The sequence below is a fragment of the Nycticebus coucang genome, chromosome 2 (genome assembly GCF_027406575.1).
Source record: "Nycticebus coucang isolate mNycCou1 chromosome 2, mNycCou1.pri, whole genome shotgun sequence".
Taxonomy (NCBI): Eukaryota; Metazoa; Chordata; class Mammalia; order Primates; family Lorisidae; genus Nycticebus; species Nycticebus coucang.
Genome location: NC_069781.1, coordinates 165,966,158 through 165,988,283, shown reverse-complemented (window position 1 = coordinate 165,988,283; position 22,126 = coordinate 165,966,158). Strand labels below are relative to the sequence as shown.

General features: G+C 43.6%; 1 protein-coding gene across 4 annotated transcripts in view; it reads right to left on the bottom strand.

Moving 5' to 3' along the window:
• Positions 1–3,698: 3,698 nt before the first annotated feature.
• Positions 3,699–22,126, bottom strand: part of CTCF (CCCTC-binding factor) — a 68,189-nt gene continuing 49,761 nt past the window's right edge. For 2 of the 4 annotated variants that reach the window (XM_053604043.1, XM_053604035.1), the window contains exons 6-12: positions 21,069–21,189; positions 20,304–20,453; positions 15,118–15,278; positions 13,819–14,001; positions 13,012–13,147; positions 7,229–7,390; positions 3,699–5,191 (exon numbers count right to left, since the gene is read on the bottom strand). In XM_053604043.1, coding sequence (XP_053460018.1) covers positions 5,007–5,191; positions 7,229–7,390; positions 13,012–13,147; positions 13,819–14,001; positions 15,118–15,278; positions 20,304–20,453; positions 21,069–21,189 — 1,098 coding nt within the window. In that variant the 3' untranslated portion in view covers positions 3,699–5,006. Of the gene's footprint in view, positions 5,192–7,228; positions 7,391–9,574; positions 10,831–13,011; positions 13,148–13,818; positions 14,002–15,117; positions 15,279–20,303; positions 20,454–21,068; positions 21,190–22,126 lie in introns of those variants that run through there. The other 2 variants (XM_053604052.1, XM_053604059.1) reach the window with 2 other exon arrangements.

Below are 22,126 nucleotides of genomic sequence, written 5' to 3'. Positions count from 1 at the left end.
TAAAAACCAGTCCGGCATGGTGGTGGGCGCCTGTAGGCTCAGCTACTTGGGAGACTGAGGCAAGAGCGTTGCTTGACACCAAGAGTTTGAGGTTTCTGGGAACTATGATGATGCCATCATACTCTACCCAAGGTACAAAGTGAGACCGTGTCTCAAAAGAAAAAAAAGTAGAAACCCAACAGTAGCAACCTGGGGAAATATCCTCCACTTAGCATTGCTCTAAGATTTAAATGTTTAAGAGAAGTGCCCACAACAGTACCTGTGCACAGCACTCAGTGGACATTCACATTGCCAAATCTGCCATGGCAACCTGAACAGAATGACAGAAACTCATTTGTTGGGATTTTTCCCTTTAAAATGACTGGGAGAGTAGGCATACAAAGTGGCTGCCGAAGACTGGGGCTGCCCCCAAGAGAGCCTCCAGAAGCCTTGGCAACACTGTGGGTCAGTCCCTGTGCCCCATGAGTGGGGCAGGCAATGGCTGCCGAGGAGCAAATATCAGGACAGGCACATGGAGCTAGACAGGTGACTGCTGGGGTCAGGGTGGTAGCCACAAAACAAACCTGATCTGAGACCAACTGAACACATGGGACTCAGCCTCTATTAAGTGATAGTGAGTGACTCAGTGAGAGGCCTTCAGCTTGTTTGAGCCTGTGTTCTGGATAGCATGGCACTCTGTGGGTGCTCAAGAAATACCGCAGCGCAGGAGTCAGCCCTGCCTGCTCTGAGTAAGCACAGGCTGAGGTGGGCCAAGTTATGTTCAGTGATGCTGCAGTGATCTGCCTGTCTCAGATGGCTTTCAAAGACAAGTTCCTGACCAGGGGGCTCAGAGGTATTTTGGTGACCTGGGCAGCAGGGGATGGAGCAATGACAGCCCAGGAGCTGAAAAGGAGCTGCAGAAGTTCAGTAGTTGAGAACTGGCTTCTGCTGTTAAAGGTTTTATATTTAATGGAGTCACGCAGGGTATATCATGGACAATTTGAATGTATGCTATCAGGAATGACAAGCTATGCTGAAGACTCATTGTTTTTCAAAGAGATTTTCTATTATACTTACAATTTCTAAAAAGATACATGTCCATTGAAACAACTCTGGTAGGGGGTAGTGTGGCCCCCTGGAGACGTCGTGCTCGAACAGCCTGAAACGACAACATTCAGCCCAAGGAATTGAGTCTGGCTGAGTTGTACCGCCCTGGGAGGCCTGACTGCATGCACATGCGTGAGCCAGCCAAGAGCTCCATGCACTTGTCCTTTGCTACTTCTTAACTGAAAACTGGAAAGAATGCTGGAATTCTGGTTTTAAAAAATCCTACAGGTTAGCGGCGCCTGTGGCTCAGTAGTAGGGCGCCGGCCCCATATGCTGAGGGTGGCAGGTTCAAACCCAGCCCTGGCCAAACTGCAACAAAAAAATAGCCGGGCATTGTGGTGGGCGCCTGTAGTCCCAGCTGCTCAGGAGGCTGAGGCAAGAGAATCGCGTTAAGCCCAACAGTTAGAGGTTGCTGTGAGCCGTGTGACGCCACGGCACTCTACCTGAGGGCGGTACAGTGAGACTCTGTCTCTACAAAAAAAAAAAAAATCCTACAGGTTGTTATAGTGCTGGCCACATGCACTGAGGCTGGCAGATTCAAAACCAGCCCCGGCCAGCTAAAACAATGACAACTGCCACAACAAAAAAATAGCTGGGTGTTGTGGCGGGTGCCTGTAGTCCCAGCTACTTGAGAGGCTGAGGCAAGAGAATCGCTTAAGCCCATTAATCGCTTACACCTGTACTCCTAGCACTTTGGGAGGCCAAAGTGGGAGGATCATTTGAGGTTACAGTTTGAGATCAGCCTGAGGAACACAGCTAGACCCTTTTTTTTTTTTGAGACAGTGTCATTTGTCACTGTCAGTAGAGTGCTGTGGCATCATAGCTCTCACAGCAGCCTCAAACTCTTGGTCTCAAGCAATTCTCTGGCCTTAGCCTCCCAAGGAGCTGGAACTACAGCAGCCCACCACAATGCCTGGCTATTTTTTAGGGATGGGGTCTCCCTCTTGCTCAGGCTGGTCTCAAGCTCTTGAGCTTAGGCAATGCAGCCGCCTCAACCTCCCAGAGTGCTAGGATTACAGGTGTGAGCCACCATGCCCAGCCTAGACCTCATATCTTTTCCTTTTTTGAGACAAGAGTCTCAAGCTGTAGTCCTTAGTTGAGTGCTGTAGCGTCATAGCTCACAGCAACCTCCAAACTCAGGCTCAAGGAATCTTCTTACGTCAGTTTTTTTATTTTTTGGTAGAGACAGGGTCTTGGCTCTGGCTCAGGCTGGCCTCGAACTCGTGAGCTCAATGGCAACCCACCTGCCTTGGCCTTCCACAGTGCTAGGATTACAGGCATGAGCCACCGTGCCCCACCTAGACCCCATTTCTTTTTTTTTTTTTTTGAGACAGGGTCTCGCTACCACCCTTGGTAGAGTGCCATGGCGTCACAGCTCATAGCAACCTCAAACTCTTGGGTGTAAGCAATTCTCTTGCCTCAGTAAGTAACTGGGACTACAGGCACCTGCCACAATGCCTGGCTATTTTTTTGTTGTAGTTGTCATTATTGTTTACTAGGCCTAGGCTGGGTTTGAACCCAACAACCCTGATGTATGTATGTGGCTGGTGCCCTGACTGCTGAGCTACAGGGGCTGAGCCTAGGCCCCTCCCCCCACCCCTTTTTTTGAGAATCTTACTATGTCACCCTTGGTAGAGTGCTGTGGCATTACAGCTGACAGCAAACTCAAACTCTTGGGCTCAAGCGATTCTCTTGTATCACCCTCCCAAGTAGCTGGGACTACAGGCACCCGCCACAATGCCTGGCTATTTTTTGTTGCAGTTGTCATTGTTGTGCTACGGGCACTGAACCCAAGACCCCATTTCTTTAAAAACAACAACAACAACAACAAACAAACTTAGTGAGGTGTGGTGGCACACACCTGTAAGGGAGGCTGTGGCAGGAGGATCATTTGAGCCCAGCCCAGGAGTTTGAGGCTGCAGTGAGCAATGGTGACACCTATGCACTCTAGCCTGGGTGACAGAGACCTTGTCTCAAAAACAAACACACACCCTACAATTAATGGCTTAAGCTTTCACCTAAAATGGGTTTGCCAAAGCAATCTGCCCAAATATGGCCAAGAGTAGTAAATGACTGTTCACTAATCCATCTGCCTTCCTGTGGTGCTCATAAGCAGGTACATTATCTAAGGCTCTCCTCATGGCCTGGTTATTGTTCCGATGCCTCCCCTGTCAAATGAACTTCTCTAGGGCAGGCAGTTCCCCTGTATTTGGAGAGCATCAGGTACTGATCACAGCCCTTCTTGAGCTGAGCTGACATCTTGAGGACAGAGCTTCCCACCAGCCCTTTACTCTATGGAGGAGGTCCATGGGCACTACTCTGCATACAGGGCACCCATTCCTCACATAAATCAGAAGTGGCAGCTGTCCATCTACTCACCTCTCTACTCAACACACACTTGTGGAGGAGTTAAAAGTCAAAGCAGGATGCACTCACTATCTGTCACTTGCCAAGATCATCTATTCCTGGTTTGCTAAGATGTGCCATCCAGGGAAGAGAGGTTGCCTCTGAAAGGCAGAGGCCTGCACAGCCAGGAACCATGTACAGAGTCTACCCACACCCAACCCCTAAGTCTGTAGAAGTCAGGAATCATGCAAGATGGGAGTCTTTGGAGCACTTGTTAATCCGTTATGATTTATTAGCTGTACAGCAGTAGATCCTCCTCCCCAGCTTTCAACCCCATTACATATTTTATTACATGTCTCATGTTGGCGTCCTAAAATAATGAAAAATATCACACAGTACAGCTAAGTACAAAATGCATCAACCTAGAGTCTGATAGCTTAACTGATGGCTCTCTTAAAAGCAATACACAGAAGAAAAAAGTGTTTTGAAATCAGTAAGACTGAGGCTCTCTAAAAAACACATTTTAAACATGTGATAGTTCATGTGCAAGAATCACTTTAGTTGGTTTTGCTTCACATTATTATTTTTTTAAAGATCCAAAGTTTAAATTACTGACCTAGTGAAATTTTCTGGCCCAGCTTATAAGGGCTGCTGTGACTCACTCATAATCACCCTTCTGCTTTAACAGAAGATTTATAAAACACAACATTCAGCTACAAACAGCAAAGAAAATGTTGATGGGAAATCATAACTAAAATTAGTTGTACAAGGTTCAAATGCTGGCTCCATGGGCTGGAAATCACCATCTTCCATGTGGGTGTCCGTCACTAGCAGGCAGCAGTCTGGGTACCGTTCTGCTACATGATTGTGATCCAATTCCTCGTCAACATTCACACACTAGTCTGTGGTAACTTAATTTGCAAGTAATTAAAATGCTGGGTTTTCTTACACTGCACTTCTTTCAACCTCTTAATTAATGGAAAAGATTAAAATGTAAAAAAAGTTATTTACAAGCTTGACCATACCAGAAACTCTGCCAAGAAAGAGGCAAAGCTTTCAGGACAGGAACCGATCGTAGCATGCCATACTACTGTGTGCAGCTGACTCCAAGCAAAGGGAGTCAGGGAAAAGCAAAAGCAAAAAACAGTTTAAAAGTCTAAGTCCTTCCCAAGTTATGCATTTACAATTAAAAACTCTCTTGGGAAGAAGACCATAGAACTCTGGGAAACCTGGTGGCCATCCTGGAGTGGTTTACCATATTGAGAGAGAGGGGTCAGTGTTTGTCTCCATCTAGGAAAACTAGCGAGGCATCACCACTGTCCTCAGCACTTCAAAGTGAACCCTCAGGGACTCAGAACATTCCATGATTTGCTAATATCAGACAGCAAGTTCTAGTTAAATCACATTTTTTTCTAACATCATCCTTGAAGTTTTCGTTTTCAGTACGTTTGGTAAAATGGTTGTAAAACGATGCCTTTCCCAAAGCCAAAAGAAGAAAGAAGGGAGAAAAATTAAGATGTGGGCCGTTGAAACACAGCCCAGAGCAGTCCTGGCAACTTCGCTAGGCCCCACCATCACCGGTCCATCATGCTGAGAATCATCTCGGGCGTGAGGTCTCCGTTGGGGGCGTCTGTGGTGGCTGGCTGGGCTTCCTCTTCCTCTCCCTCTGCCGGCTCAGCATCTGGCTCTTTTTTGACTTCAACTATAATGTTCTCAATTGCACCTGTATTCTGGTCTTCAACCTGAATGATGGCTGTTGCTGGCAAAGAAGAGCATGAACAAAACAAATGTACATTAAAGCCCCCAAAGATTACAAGGGTTCTTTCAGACTTGACAGTAAGTGGAATGTCAGCATATAGGAAGGCCTCAGTAGTGATACAGAGAAACCGAACAACAAAAAAGACTTAAAAATCTAACATGTGCCACATAAAATAAAGCTCCAATACTCTACTCTAGAAACTAGCAAAGAACAAAATGCTGACAGTCACCTTAAGATGGGTCCCAAATTACACATTAAAAACATTAGTTTTTCTTTCTTTTTAATATAATTTTATTCAGTTATTACACCAAAAATCACATTTAAAGGATCCAAAGGACTGATGTAGAAAATTCTTTTTTTTTTTTTTTGAGACAGAGCCTCAAGCTGTTGCCTCGGGTAGAGTGCTGTGACATCATAGCTCACAGCAACTTCCAACTCCTGGGCTCAAGCAAGTCTCCTGCCTCTGTCTCCTAAGTAGCTGGGACTATAGGTGCCCGCCACAACGCCCGGCTATTTTTCTTTTTGGTTGCAGCTGTTATTGTTGTTTGGCCGGCCCGGGCTGGATTCGAACACACCAGCCTAGGTGTATGTGGCTGGCGCCTTAGCTGCTTGAGCCACAGGCGCCGAGCCAGAAAATTCTAAGTGTACATAATTATAGTTTTTCTTTATGTCATAAATTTAGGCTTTAACTGTGTGAGAGGCAGGCAAAAAGTACAGACAGCATATGTCTAAAGTACTTCAGAGTATATGACTCAGATGACCCATCTAACAGCAAGGCAATTTTTTTTGAGACAGAGTTTTGCTTAGTCCCCCTCGTTAGAGTACTTTGGCGTCATAGCTCACAGAACCCTCAAACTCTTGGGCTCAAGTGATTCTCTGGCCTATAGCCTCCCGAGGAGTTGGGACTACAGGTGCCCGCCATAACACTTGGCTATTTTTTAAAGACGGGGGTCTCACTCTTGCTCAGTCTGGTCTCGAATCCGTGAGCTCAGGCAATCCACCTGCCTCAGCCTCCCAGAGTGCTATGATTACAGGCATGAGCCACCGGGCCTGGCCTCAAGGTAACATTTTTGATCCTGCAGATCTCCACATACAGGGCCCTCCTAGCAGTTTGATCACTCTAGTGCATGAAAGTGAATAAAAGGGCTGATTTCAGGATCTACAGTTAACCTCTTTTTCTGTGACAGACATGGGGCTCAAGGAGAACATGTAAAACACAGATTAAGCCTGCATCGTTTAAGGAAAAAAACATGTACTCTCAATGAATCCCCAGCAATAAAAAAAAAAAAAAAAGAAAGAAAATTCAAGTTAACACAGATAAAAAAAAAAAAGAAAAGAAAAAAAACACAACACAATAGTCGGCTCTCAGGAGATTAAGAGAGACACATGAGGGCGGCGCCTGTGGCTCAAGGAGTAGGGCGCCGGTTCCATATGCCGGAGGTGGCAGGTTCAAACCCAGCCACGGCCAAAAACAAAAACAAAAACAAAAACAAAAAAAAAAAAAAAAGAGAGACACATGAGAAGGAGCACAGAGACCTGCATCTCCCTGAGTCTGCCACTTGTGGTGTGAGGTGGAGGGTGAAAACCTCTGCTGTATCCTCTCATAAACCAGGAGGCTAGTCCTTGAATTCACAGGCCTGAATTTCTTAGGAAGGGAAATCTCAGCACAGAAATTGCTTTATTCCCAGTCCTTTAAAATTTGGCTCTTCTCCATTCATTACCATTATCAAATCTGCCAACTGACTGTGACTTTGGTTGTTTTGCAAAACCCACCCACGTTAACAGTACCCATCTTGTGGAACATAAGAATCCTTCTACTCTGGACTTGTTCTCCTTGAAATGTAACAGGCCTCTAAAGACTTTCTCAGATGTTCCTTAGTAAAAACTCCTAAAAAATCACTTCCTGAGTTTGTTCCTCATGAAACCTTAACTTGTTCTCATGGCTTAGTTCCCATCTTCCCAAAGAATAAGGGCCCGTCTGGTTCCCCCACATGTTGGGAGAGGATGTCAGCCTCCAGAGTGGAGACAGCAACTTACGCTGGTTCTGTTTGGACTGGTTGGTTCTGCCAGGGGGTCGTCCTCTCCGCTTTTTGGCAGGGGGTGGGGCTGGGGTCACAGGCTGGGGCTCTGGCTCGGGTTCAATTTCCACGGCAGGCTCCTCCTCATCTTCATTGTCATCCAGATCTGGCTCAGCATTTTCTTCTCATGAAATCAGAAAGCACAGGTGGTGGGGCAAGGAGAAGAGTAGAGGGAAAAAAAAAAAAGAAAGAAAACACAAATAATTACATATTCTGTGAAGTTGTGATATATATTTATTTTTTCTAGTAAAAAAGGCCCATTTAAAAATGCTTTTGCTGGAATTTTTGCTATCAGCAGTAATGGTAAACTGATATTGTGGCAGAATTCAAGTTTTTACATGGATTGGATATTATTTTCTGCTTTTAAGCTTTTTTTTTTTGGGAGACAGTCTCACTATGTCACCCTCAGTAGAGTGCTGTGACGTCACTGCTCAAGCAGCCTCAAACTCTTGAGCTTAAGCGATTCTCTTGCCTCAGCCTCCCAAGTAGCTGGAACTACAGGTACCCGCTACAATTCTGCTTTTAGCTTTAAACCTCAGAATAATGGGTTTCAAACTCTTAGAGACAATTCCATATTGTATCAGTTATATAACAAAACCAAAAAACAGTATTTAAGTTGAAAATAAAACCAATGTTCTCTCTACCTACTATACCAGGATAAAGGAGGATACAAAGCCTGAGATAGAGCTTTGGAAATGTGGTCCTGCTCATTTCATCTAAGTGAGCAGAAGGGGTGGGTATGAATTTGTCCAAGAAAGAAATTAATTTATAGAGATGGAGGGCTCACTATATTGTACAGGTTGGTTTCAAACTTGTCATGTGGTCTTCCTGCCTCAGCCTCTCATAGTTCCTTCACTTTTATATACCACTTATTTTACAAAGGATGAATAGTTATGGCATTAGGGAGAAAGCTAAGGGGGTTATGAATGACCCACTGGGTCTGGTATAGTTGGGAATTAACCTATAAACTTGCCTTAAGAAGAAATTATTAACAATAGTCTCAAAAGAACTCTTTGCCAATTATCCTTGTCAATAGGATCCCAGAATGACTTTCATTTTCTTTGAGACAAGAGTTTCACTCTGTTGCCCTAGGCTAGAGTGCCACGGCATCAAGAATTTCTGTCTTGCTGAGCATGGTAGCTGGGTGCCTGGAGTCCCAGCTATTGGGGAGGCTGAGGCAGGAGGACTGCTTAATTTAAGCCCAGGATTTGAGGTTGCTGTGAGCCGTGATGACACCACTATACTCTAGCCGAGGCAACAGAGCAAGATGCTGTCTCAAAAAAAAAAAAAAAGTGAAAGAACTACTATAGAATGAATACTGATGAGGAGTCAGACAAGACAGCTCTAAGTCTCTGATCTAAACAGTGCTTGTGTTATTCCTCTCTCATTACTGTGACACAAAATATACATGGCTTCTCTTCCTCTAAAAACATTGGTTATTAACGTACATTTTCTTTCTCTGGAACAAAATGTTTAAATTTAGAGATCTGTGGGTAAATGCTGATCTCTAGGACAAAATGCCTTATTTCTCCTAAGTGAAAACACAGGGGGAAATGGTGGATGGCAGTGTGTCAAGAATGTGATGGTTCCCTGTTGAACTTATTCAAGCCCCCTAGCCTGAATTGGCACAATGCCTAGAAAACTAAATAAATTCAGTCAGAATTGAAGGGGGAAGCACACAAAGGTTAATAGGGTCAAAGCCTTGGAAATACTTTAGCCAAAAGTCTTAAAAATAGCAGTAGATGGTCAATCTCTGTAGATGACCAGTAGGCAGAATTTCTGGGACAGGACAATTACAACTGCATGACCTTTGTAACACATCAATGAGATGTACCCAAAAGTGACTTTTGTTTTCTTTCTTTGAGGTAAGAGTCTCACTCTGTTGCCCCAGACTACAGTGCCATGTCCATCAGCCTAGCTCCCTGCAACCTCAAACTCCAGGGCTCTAGTGCTCCTTCTGCAGTTTTTGGCCAGGGCTAGGTTTGAACCTGCCACCTCCGGGTATATGGGACCAGCGCCCTACTCCTTGAGCCACAGGCACCACTCCTCTATTTCTTTTTTTTTGTAGAGACAGAGTCTCACTTTATGGCCCTTGGTAGAGTGCCGTGGCATCACACAGCTCACAGCAACCTCCAACTCCTGGGCTTAAGCGATTCTCTTGCCTCAGCCTCCTGAGTAGCTGGGACTACAGGCGCCCGCCACAACGCCCGGCTATTTTTTGGTTGCAGTTTGGCTGGGGCCGGGTTTGAACCCGCCACCCTCAGTATATGGGGCCGGCGCCTGACTGAGCCACAGGCGCCGCCCTTTTTTTTTTTTTTTTTTATTAAAGGTAGGGTTTTGCTCTTGCTCAGGCTGGTCTCCAACTCCTGAGATCAAGGCCTCAAGTGCTAGGATTAAAGGCATGAGCCACCTAACCTGGCCATGATTTTCATTTTCTGGGAGGGGGGATGTAGAGACACTAGGTATAAGGCCCCAAACCAATCTCCATGCTCTACTAACTAGCAGCACACAAAAAGAATTATAGAAATCTATCTGAAACCATCAATAATCTCTTTAGCCTAAAGAACCTTCTGGCAATGTACAATTAGAGAGTGAAGCTGGTTTTCTTAGAGAGGAGCCACAGATGTGAGCAAGGCAGTCCATGAGAAAGAAGGTCACATGGGTGGTGCCCGTAGCTCAGCCACATATACCCAGGCTGGTGGGTTCAAACCCAGCCCAGGCCTGCTAAACAACAATGACAACTGCAACCAAAAAATAGCCGGATATTGTGGTGGGCTGAGGCAAGAGAATCGCTTAAGCCCAAGAGTTTGAAGTTGCTGTGAGTTGTGACCCCACAGCACTCTACCGCTACTGAGGGCACTGTAGTGAGACTCTGTCTCAAAAAAGAAAGAAGGGTACACGACAGAGGAGTCTCTGCGACTAACAGCAACTACAGGATCCACAAACTCAAGGTTAACTGCAATCACTGGAAATATCTGGGGTCTTCTGACATTCCTGGTGCCTCTTGAAAGTTTACTGCAATATTTCTTAGCCAAACAACAGGATCTACAAAGATACTCAGTAAAGAGAGGCGTACTTCTGGCTCAGCTCCTGTGGCTCAAGCGGCTAAGGCACCAGCCACATACACCTGAGCAGGAAGGCTTGAATACAGCCTGGGTCCGCCAAACAACAATGACAGCTGCAACCAAAAAATAGCTGGGCGTTGTGGCAGGCACCTGTAGTCCCAGCTATTCGGGAGGCTGAGGCAGGAGAATTGCTTGAGCCCAGGAGTAGGAGGTTGCTGTTAGCTCTGATGCCACAGCACTCTACCCAGGGCTATAGCTTGAGGCTCTGTCTCAAATAAAAAAAAAGAGAGAGAGAGAGAGGCGTACTTCTATAGGAAGTAAGCAAATTGACATCTTGGAGGAGGAATACACTTAAAACTCAGTGACCACTTAGCTTGGCGCCTGCAGTCCCAGCTACTTGGGAGGCTGAGGCAAGAGAATCGCTTAAGCTGAGGAGTTAGAGGTTGCTGTGAGCTGTGACGCCAAGGTACTCTACCCAGAGTGACAGCTTGAGGGTCTGTGTCAAAAACAAATAAAAAAACCCCTCAGTGACCACAGAGGAGGAGGAGGAGTAGATGAGTTAATTTATACCTATTGGGTACAACGCACATTATCTGGGTGAAAGGCACACTTACAAGTTAGACTCAATCTGTACAAAAACAAAGTATGGAAACAAAACATGCATTACCCTCTTACTATATTGCTATTGCTGGTCTAAGTGGCTTGTGCCTGTAATCCCAGCATTTTGGGAGGCAGACAGGTGGATCACTTGAGCTCATGAGTTTGAGACCAGTCTGAGCAAGAGTGAGATCCCATCTCTAAAACAAACAAACAAACAAAAACCCAGCCAGGAGTCCCAGATACTCTGGAGGCTGAGGCAAGAGAATCCTTTGAGCCTTAGAGTTTGAGGTTGCTGTGAGCTATAATGCCACAGCACTCTACTGGGGGCAAGAAAGTGAGACTCTATCGCAAACAAACAATAACCAAAAAAACCCCCAAAGATACTGCTAAAAATAGATACTCCATTAAAAATGACAACAAAAGAATTGTTTATTGGATTAATAAATATTTTCCCAGAAACAGTTCTGAAGAGAAAACTGAAGGTCTTGTTAAAATAAACACAATTTTAGCTGGGTGTGGTGGCTCACACCTGTAATCCTAGCCCTCTGAGAGGCTGAAGTGGGTAGACTGCCTGAGCTCACAGGCTGGAGACAAGCCTGAGCCAGAGTGAGACCCCCGTCTCTAAAAATAGCTGGGCGCCTATAGTCCCAGCTACTTGGGAGGCTGAGGCAAGAGAATCACTTGGGCCAAAGAGTTTGAGGTTGCTATGAGCTATGATGCCACTGCACTCTACTGAGGGCAATAAAGTAAGACTGTCTCAAAAAATAAAATAAAATAAAAGTTAAAAGGAGGGAGTGTTGTTTGTTACACATCTAAATATAAAAAACTTAGTGATTTTACAATAAGTTTTATAATAAAACCAATAAAATTACTAAAATTCTCTAATATGTTCATTTTACAAAAATTGTGGCTAGGTGCAGTGGTTCACTCCTGTAATCCTGGCACTTTGGGAGGCTGAGGGACGAGCACTGCTTGAGGCCAGAAGTTCAAGACCAGCTTGAACAAGGAGATCCCTATCTCTACAAAAAAACAGAATAATCAACCAAGAATGGGGTGGATGCCCATAGTCCCAGCTACATGGGAGGCTGAGACAAGAAGATCACCTGAGCCTGCAAATTTGAGGTGAGCTATGGGATGATTCCACCCTAGCTCAGGCCACAGGACAAGATCTTGTCTCAAGAAATTAAATGGTAATAAAATAAAATGAAAAATTTCATTTCCTCCCTACTGACAACACAAAAGACAAAAGGAGGACTCCTTGGGCACCAACTCTGATCTCTCCAGTCTGACGGTACATCCCTTGAAACAAAACTCTCTACAATTTTTTCCAACACAAAACTTTAAGTCTTCAGTCAGAGATGTACCTTCCCACTGGGGTGCCAGTAGGCTAGGTATCTACATTATAGAATCTATCACTTTTGAACATTGTGTTATCAAATATCAAATTACCAATTCTTCTTCTCCTTCCTTCTTTGAGAGGCTTGGCACCTCTAAGCATATCCCCCTGTTTAGGTTTCATGACTTAGAAAAGACACAGAACATCTCAAAGAGCACTAATCAAAATAGGCAAGATATTAAATTAAAAATGGAGAGATTAAGGTAGGAAGAGAAAGGCTGACCTTCACTGATTTGATCAACACATCTCAAGGCTAGGCTGACACAGGCAGTCAAACCACAAGTCAAGATGCTTAAGCAACCTTCTTCATGTCCATTAGATTCACTGCTCAAATCTAGACCAGCTTCCTAAATATGAAAGTTAAGAACATAGAAAAGAAACTCTGCTGGCCTTAGAATATCACTAATTTGAATAAACTGAATAAAGGTATTAACTTTGATTTGGCTGTAACTAAACACTGCATATAAGATATTAATAAGCACTGGAATGCCATGAGAAAAAAGAAAATGTGCCCCAGGAAAAAATTAACTGCTGTTGTCAGTAGACATTAGGAAGATCAGAAGTTTAAACGAAGTTAAGAGTAATGTGCCCGCCTTTCTATACCAGCATACCCCTATATAAACATACTGGAAACTGGGTTCCAAAATCACGTGTAACCAAATTCAGAAACAAGTTACCTACCACTATCAGAAGAATCTTCTTTTTTAGAACGCATCTTTCTTTTTCTTCCACGTTTACTCTTCTTAGTTTCTCCTCCATTTTCCCCTTCTACACCATCTGGACCAGCACAATTATCAGCATGTCTTGCCATGGTATTCTAACAAAAGGAACAAAATTCTCTTTCTCACTATTAAAAAAGCTGAGATATGATCAGAAGTTCTCTTCTAAGTCATGAAATCTAAACAGGGGAATATGCTTAGAGGTGCCAAGCCTCTCAAAGAAGGAAGGAGAAGAAGAATTGGTAATTTGATATTTGATAACACAAATTTGATAACACTTCAGTTTAATAATATCAATATTTGGGGCCCCCATATTAAGTCTGAAAGTTCTATTATCTGCTAAGTGTGCCCTGAACATGCTCTCTCCATCCAAGATAAATGGATAAGGCTGGGTCCTCAACAGGAGACTCAGCAGTCCACAGACAGGGACAGGCCAGAGCTCCTCATCCTGGGTAGACCTGACTAACATGCCCCACCTCTACCCAGGACATAGTAAAGCTGGCCAGGGGTGAGATGGATGCAGATTTCAATCTACCTAAAGAAATTTCCTTATATAATCAATCCTAATCAAATATACTTCATTTGCTAACAGTGGAAGAGTTCATGTATGGATAGAAAATCCTGAGATGAGGGGATGAATGGCCCTTTTCAAAGGGTAGAGCATTTCTATGTTTATATCCTCAGCAAAAATACCACCCCAACTTTGCAGTGAAAGATCAAAAATTCCACATTAAGACCATAAGAGGGGAAGTGCAGTTCTGACCCTTACCCGACGTGTAAATGTTTTCCCACACTTAGAACAGACAAAGGCTGCAGGGACAAAGTTGGGGTCGTGGTAGCGTTTGAAGTGCATGTCGAGGAGCTGTTTTTGGCGGAAGGTCTTGTCGCAGTGGCTGCAGGCGTAGGGCTTCTCCCCAGTGTGGGTGCGCTTGTGCATGATCATGTGCCGCTCCTAAAATAGCAGAGGTGGCAGGAGGGTGTCAGAGTCTTGTGCTGGGCAGCTACCCAGATATCTCCTGCACGCAACCACCTGACCAACAGGCCTTTCTCATCTAAGGGACTAGACTCCACACTGCTTGTGATGATCAAGCTATCATTCTTTATTGGGGCACAAAATTGTTTCCATAAATTCTAGCACAGGTAGCTGGGACTATAGGCGCCCACCACAGCTATTTTTAGAGACAGGGTCTCTCTCCTTGTTGGTCAGGCTGGTCTCGAACCTGTGAGCTCAGGCAATCCACCGGTTTTGGGCTCCCAGAGTGCCAGGATTACAGGAGTGAGCGACTATGCCTGGCAGTGTTTTTGACACAGAGTCTCACTTTGTCACCTTTGGCAGAGTGCCGTGGCATCATAGCTCACAGCAACCTCAAACTCCTGGGCTCAAGTGATTCCCTTGCCTCAGCCTCCCAAGTATCTGGGACTAGAGGCACCTGCCACAATGCCCAGCTATTTTTTTTTTTTTTTTTAAAAGAGCCAAGTCCCACTCTTGCTCAGGCTAGTCTCAAACCTGGGAGCTCAGGCAATCCACCCACCTCAGCCTCCCAGAGTGCTAGGATTATAGACATGAGCCACTGTGCCCGGCCTTTCACACAGTTTTGAAAAAGAAGTCTGCCTTACGGGGAGGTAACCTGTGACTAAATAAAGCATGACCTTTGATTCTGATAACATTCTTTACAGACCACAGCTTTAAAGTACTATCCTTTAAAATGGCCACCATAGGCTCGGTGCTCATAGCACAGTGGTTATAGCGCCCACCACACACACCAAGGCTGACGGGTTCGATCCTGACCTGGGCCAGCTAAACAACAATGACAACTGCAACAATAACAACAAAAAAATAGCCGGGCATTGTGGTGGGCGCCCATAGTCCCAGCTACTTGGGAGGCTGAGGCAAGAGAATGGCTTAAGCCCAAGAGTTTGAGGTTGTTGTGAGCTATAATGCCATGGCACTCTACCAAGGGTGACAAAGTGAGACTCTGTTTAAAAAAAAAAAAAAAAAGCCACCATAGTAAGATATATACAAAAAAAAGCCCTGGTGAGGCATCAGTGGTTTGCTGAGGGTTCATACCTGTCTACAAGCATAATCACACTGGTCACACTTAAAGCGCTTCTCGTTCTTGTGTGACTTCTGGTGCTGGATGAGGGCATAGCGCTCATGAAACACAGCATCACAGTAACGGCATTTCTTGCCTTGTTCAATGTAGGAATGCTGCTTTCGCAAATGAACACCTGAAAGCAAAAATAAAAAGCCCAGTGTAACCTGTTAATAAGAAAGCACTAACAAGCATTCCAACGAGTTAATAATACATTTCTTCTGCTTTTAATAAAATTACTACATAGAAAATGAATTAAAAGGAGAAATAAGAGACATGGGGATATGGAGAAAGATGGACACAGATGATGACAATGGACATAGAAGGGAGGGGAAGAACTGATGAGAGACAGAGGAAGTTGAATTGATAGGATTTAGTGACAATGTACAGTGGGGAAGAAGATGGGTGTCAGGGGCTGGGCATGGTAGCTCATCCCTTTAATACTAGCACTCTGGGAGGCTGAGAGATAAGGAGTTTGTGTCTATTTAAAAAAAATGGGAAAAAAAAATTAGCCAGGCATTGCGGTGGGCACCTGTAGTTCCCTTGCCATGTTGCCTAGGCTGGGCTCAAACTCTGAGACCATAGCACTCCAGCCTGGGTGACAGAGTTAAGACTCTGTCTCAAAGGGGGGAAAAAAAGATGGTGTCAGGAATGACCTCCAAATTTCCGGCTTGGAAATCCAGGCAGGCAGGCCATTTACTAACATAGGAATAGTAGAAGACAGACAAACACCAATAGGTGTGTATGTTTGCTTTGAGGTGTTGGAGGTTGGGTACAGCAGGGAAGTATTAGACATTTAATTATGGACATGTTAAATTTGAAATGCCAGAGATAATAAAGTAGGAATGGGATGGCAAGGGATAGATGTTTACATCCATCTAACTCAAAAGAAAGACCCAGAGTGGGAACATAAATTTAGGAGTCATTAGGATTTAAGTGTGATCACATGAGCTGATGAGATTACTAGGGCAAAAAGAATGAAAATGAAGAGAATGTGGGCGGTGCCTGTGGCTCAAAGGAGTAGGGCACCAGCTTCATATGCTGGAGGTGGTAGGTTCAAACCCAGCCCTGGCCAAAAACTGCAAAAAAAAGAAAGAGAAAATGGATAATGCTTTAAGAAGTCTGAGAGTTTGGTGGTGCCCACAGCTCAAGTGGGTAGGATGCTGGCCACATATACTGAGGCTAGTGGGTTTGAACCTGGCCCAGGCCAGCTAAAACAACGACAAGTGCAAAAACAACAATAACAATAAAAAATAATAGCTGGGCATTGTGGTGGGTGCCTGTATTCCCAGCTACTTGGGAGGCTGAGGCAAGAGAATAGTTTATACCCAAGAAGAGATTGAGGTTGTTGTGAGCTATGATGCCATGGCATTCTACCTAGGCTTGAGACTGTCTCAAAAAAAAAAATAAATAAATAAAAGAAATCTGGGGTGGCACCTGTGGCTCAAAGGCAGGGCGCCGGCCCCATATGCCAGAGGTGCTGTGTTCAAACCCAGCCCTGGCCAAAAAAAAAAAAAAAAAAGAGTTGAAAAAATAGCCGGGCGTTGTGGCGGGCGCCTGTAGTCCCAGCTACTCGGTAGGCTGAGGCAAGAGAATCGCTGAAGCCCAAGAGCTGGAGGTTGCTGTGAGCTGTGTGAGGCCACGGGCTATAAAGTGAAAAAAAAAAAAAAAAAAAAAGAGTTGGTTCTTTAGGGCGGTGCCTATGGCTGAAAGGGATAGGGCAGCGGCCCCATATGCTGGAGGTAGTAGGTTCAAACCCAGCCCTGGCCAAAAACTGCAAAAAAAAAAAAAAATTTTTTTAAGATTTGGCTTGGTGCCTATAGCACAGTGGGTATGGTGCCAGCCACAAACACAGAGGCTGACGGGTTTGAACCTGGCCGGGGCCAGCCAGGCATAATAGCAGGGTGTTGTGGCAGGTGCCTGTAGTCCCAGCTACTTGGGAGGCTGGTGCAAGAGAATCGCTTAAGCCCAAGAATTTGAGGTTGCTGTGAGCTGTGATGCTACAGCACTCTACCCAGGGCAACAACTTGAGGCTCTAAAAAAAAAAAAAAAAAAAAAAAAAAAAAGGAATAATCCAGACAGTGGCCCAATGGCTCAAACTCAAACATATTGCACAGGAGATACTACTCATTTAGATTTTAGTTTTTACAAGACAAAAACAGTAAAACCTTCTTAAACCTTTCCGGTGAAGCCCTTAATAGTAGAGTAGAACATGTGATCTATGAGTTTATGTGGAGCCCTAAAGTCTCTGCTTCAAACTCATAGTTTCATCTTGTTTTTAAACTTTGAAACAGTCTCACTTTGTTGCTCTTGGTAGAGTGCCTCGGCATCATAGCTCATAGCAACCTCAAGTTCTTGGGCTCAAGTGATCCTCTTGCCTCAGCTGCTAAGTAACTGGGACTATAGGCACCCACCACAATGGCTGGCTTGTTTCTTTAGAGATGGGGTCTCGCTTTTGTGCCAGCTGATCTTGAATTCCTGGGCTCAAGGGATCCACCCGCCTTAGACTCCCAGAGGGCTAGGATTACAGGCATAAGCCACCCCACCTGGCCTCATGGTTTCATCTTTAAAACATTTCAGTTCAGGCGTCCTCAAACTGCGGCCCGTGGGCCACACGAAGTGGTGTGAATTGTATTTGTTCCCGTTTTGTTTTTTACTTCAAAATAAGATATGTGCAGTGTGCACAGGAATTTGTTCATAGTTTTGTTTTTTTTTAAACTATAGTCTGGCCCTCCAACGGTCTGAGGGACAGTGAATTGGCCCCCTGTTTAAAAAGTTTGAGGACACCTGTTTCAGTTAGACAAACTGCAACCAAAAAATAGCCAGGCGTTGTGGCGGGCACCTGTAGTCCCAGCTATTTGGGAGGCTGAGGCAAGAGAATCGCGTAAGCCCAAAAGTTTGAGGTTGCTGTGAGCTGATGCCATGGTACTCTACCAAGGGTGACATGGTGAGACTCTGTCTCAAAAAAAAAAAAAAGTCAGTATTCATTTTGGTCAATATAGTCATATTATACAAAAACATTTTAATACAACTATTATGTATCAATACAAATGAAGAAATGTCTTACGATACCAGCTAAATTATGTAACTTTCCTCAGAATCTTTTGAGTAAAACCAATGTCCCAGGCCATGTTTATGTTGGGCCTGGGTATGTTATTATGACCTGGGTACTTACATAAACCCCAGTGTGAGAAACAGCGAAAGGATGTGAATGTTTTGCCACTCAGAAGCCACTTACAGTTTTAGTAAAGACATCTGAGTCTCAGGTTTATCACCTAAAAAATTCAGAATAAGGCTGGGTGTGGAGGCTCACATCTGTAACCCTAGCACTCTCGGAAGAACTCTAGAGTTCAGGAGTTTGAGACCAGCCTGAGAAAAAGCAGGGAGCAGGACCCTCTCTCTCCCCGCCCCCCACCAAAAAAAAGAAAAAAGAAAAAAAGAAATAGCCAGGCACCTATACTCCCAGGTACTTGGGCAGGTGAGACTAGAGGATAGCTTAAGCTTAAGACTTTGAGGTTGCTGTGAGCTATGGCACTACAGTTCTCTACCCAAGGTGACAGACACTGTCTCAAAATAAAAGAAAAAATAAAAACAACAACAAAACCAAAAAAATACCCAACAAAGTAAGATATGCCTTGATTACTTCATATGGCTGTAAAGATCAAATGAGCAAAAAAGTAAAACAAAGGAAGATTTGTAAACTAAATGTAACTGTAAATACATAAATATACACACACACATATGTATATAAATATATAATGTTCAGGCCATGCGCAGTGGCTCATGCCTATAATGCTAGCACTCTGGGAGGCTGAGGCAAGTGGATTGCTTGAGCTCATAAGTTCAGACCAGCCTGAGTAAAAAGCAAGACCCTGTCTCTACTGCGAATAGAAAATTGAGACAAGAGGATCACTTGAGCCAGAGTTGGAGGTTGCTGTGATCTATGACACCAGGGCACTCTATGTAGGGAGAAAGCTTGTGACTCTGTCTCAAAAAACAAAACAAAACAAAAATAAAAAATAGGTGGCGCCCGTAGCTCAGTGGGTAGGGCGCCGGCCACATACACCCAAACCAGCTAAACAATAACAGCTACAACAAAAAGATAGCTGGGTGTTGTGGCGGGTACCTGTAGTCCCAGCTACTTGGGAGGCTGAAGCAAGAGAATCACTTAAGCCCAAGAGTTTGAGGTTGCTGTGAGCTGTGACGCCATGGCACTCTACCGAGGGCAACATAGTGAGTCAACTCTGCCTCAAAAAAATAAAATTAAAATAATAATAATAATAATAAAATAATGTTCAGGGAGCAAGTTGTTTTTTTTTTTGAGACAGAGTCTTATTTTGTAAGTGCCCTCAGTAGAGTGTGGTGGCAACACAGCTCACAGCAACCTTAAACTCCTGGGCTTAAGCAATTCTCTTGCCTCAGCCTCCCAAGTAGCTGGGACTATAGGCGCTCGCCACAACGCCCAGGTATTTTTTTGTTTGTGTGTTTTTGTCACTGTTGTTTAGCAGGCCCGGGATGAGTTCGAACTTGCCAGCCCTGGTGTATGTGGCCAGCACCCTAACCATTGAACTATGGGCGCTGAGCCAGTAGCAAAGTATTTTGAGCAGAGAACAGAATGGACAATATTTAGATTTCTTTTTTTCATAAGTAAAATCAAGGGGTAAAGCCAGGGAATCATATCTTTACATTAACACTAAAATTTTTATTGATAAATTCTGTTGTATGTGAACTCAAGAGTGACTATGCACAGAAACAGAGTCACCACCAATAATGCAATCTAATTACTTAGAAAGTACAAATGTTCTGGGGAAAAAATGCATATGGTTGGCTGTTGTCACTTCTATTTTACTTGTACTATGTCACTTCCCTATTTGGGAAATGAAGGCTACTAATTAAAGGTATACATTATTTCCTTTCATCACTGCTCTCATTAATTTACAGATGAGCTATATTCAGGATAAAATTTTGTAGCATGACTGCAGTACAAGAAAGAAGAGATAGGAAAAAAAAATAGCAGCTAAGCAATAGTTTTCCCTAAGTGGCAGGCCATTCACATAACCAAATGTGTGAGAGTCAGAAGATGAGGCTATTTATGGTCCTCGTATTTTCACTAATAGTTCAAAATATTTTTTTTTCACCTGCCACTAATTAATCTACTTACCCAAATCACTTTTTCGGGCTATGACCGTGTCACAGTGGGGACAGTGAAATTTGGCCACATTTTCTGTGTGCTTCTGTAAAATGTGCATCTTCATGGTACCACTCTGGGTAAACCGAGCATGACAAATATAACATTCATAAGGTTTTTCCCCTTAAAAGGAAATACAGAATGAATACATTAAATAAAACAAATAAATACTGTAATGTAATGGAAGGGTAACTCAGGTTGTAGGTGTGCTAAGCCCAAGAATCTATAGGTCCTACTCAGGAAGGCTGAGGCTCAGTCTCAGCACCCTGTTGCCATCTATCTTCAGAGATGGCAACAAGCCCTAAACTGCTGACAGGCCCCAGCTCTGTTCTGGAATCCACCATACTATGGCAATGCTTACCTTTGGGGGAGACTAGATGGAGGACCTACAAGTTCTTCATTTTAGCAAAAGACAGCACTTGGGAAAACTGAACAAGTTGTGTTAAATAATCTACCCAGACTTTAAAAAGTACATCATCTAGATTTTCATTCATTTTATTTCTCCCTTAAAGTATTATTTATATGTAGTAGCGGGACTCAAATTAAACAAAACAAACTCTATTCTCCAATGTATTTTCAGAACAATAAATTCAGAAGATGTGCTGAGAGAGAAGCATCCAATCATATACTATGTCGTTTTGCCATTCAGGTAAGCTATCGGGCATGTGGTGGTATTGGGTCCTGTGGGATCCACTGAAAAGCAGTTCATTAATACAACAAGGAGTGGAGAAGTCATACCTGAATGGGTTCTCATGTGCCTTTTCAGCTTGTATGTGTCCCTGCTGGCATAACTACACAAACTGCACTGGAACGGCCGCTCTCCAGTATGAGAGCGAATGTGACGTTTTAATTTGCTGACCTGAAACATGAAAGTAACCGAATCATATGACTTCCATTAACATAGACTATAACATGAGCACTGTGAGTTAGGCGCCTTGGGTCACTGGAGTTCAAAATACAGAAAAAGTCTTATCCTTCTTCCTCTTTGTTATGTGTAATCTCTGCTTCTGAAATCCATATCATAATCCAAGAGAAAGGAGTAAATGGATACGAGTGTAGATGAGTCAACATCGGTTACTAATAATTGTTACTGAGTATACATTTCAACTTTGTTCACCCTCTTTTCTTATCATTAGCATTTCCTAATAGACCAGGCTGTAGGTGTCTCTCTCATTTATCACCCACATTGCTGACTATGCTTTTAGCCTCCTGCTGGGTAGATATCCAGAAACTCCCTCAAACTTGATTCTAGGAAGTACTTTGAACAGTCATTAATGTTTTACTTGAAAAATTTAAAATGTATTCCAATTTTAAGAAAACCCTGCAATATGTGCTACCTTCCACAATTTCATACACAAAAGTTAAATAACTGTCCTAATAGTATTACTGATTAAGTCTCTTCCCAAGATCTAACTAAGCACCTATTAAATTCCCATATGCATCATGACTTACTCTGTTCCAATGAGCTATTTATCTATTACTGCTCCAACATCACAGCATCTTCATTTACTATATAATTTTACAATATCCAGTAACACAAGCCCCTCATTCTGTTTTCAAATTTTTCTTAGCTATCCATTCTCAAGATCTGACTACTTATCACCCATTAAATTCCTATATGCATCATGACTTAACTCTGTTCCAATAAGCTATTTATCTATTCCTGCTCCAACATCATGGCATCTTCATTTACTATATAATTTTACAATATCCAGTAACACAAGCCCACTCATTCTGTTTTCAAATTTTTCCTTCTTCTCAATTTCAATGTTTTCAAATTTTTCTTAGCTAGCCAT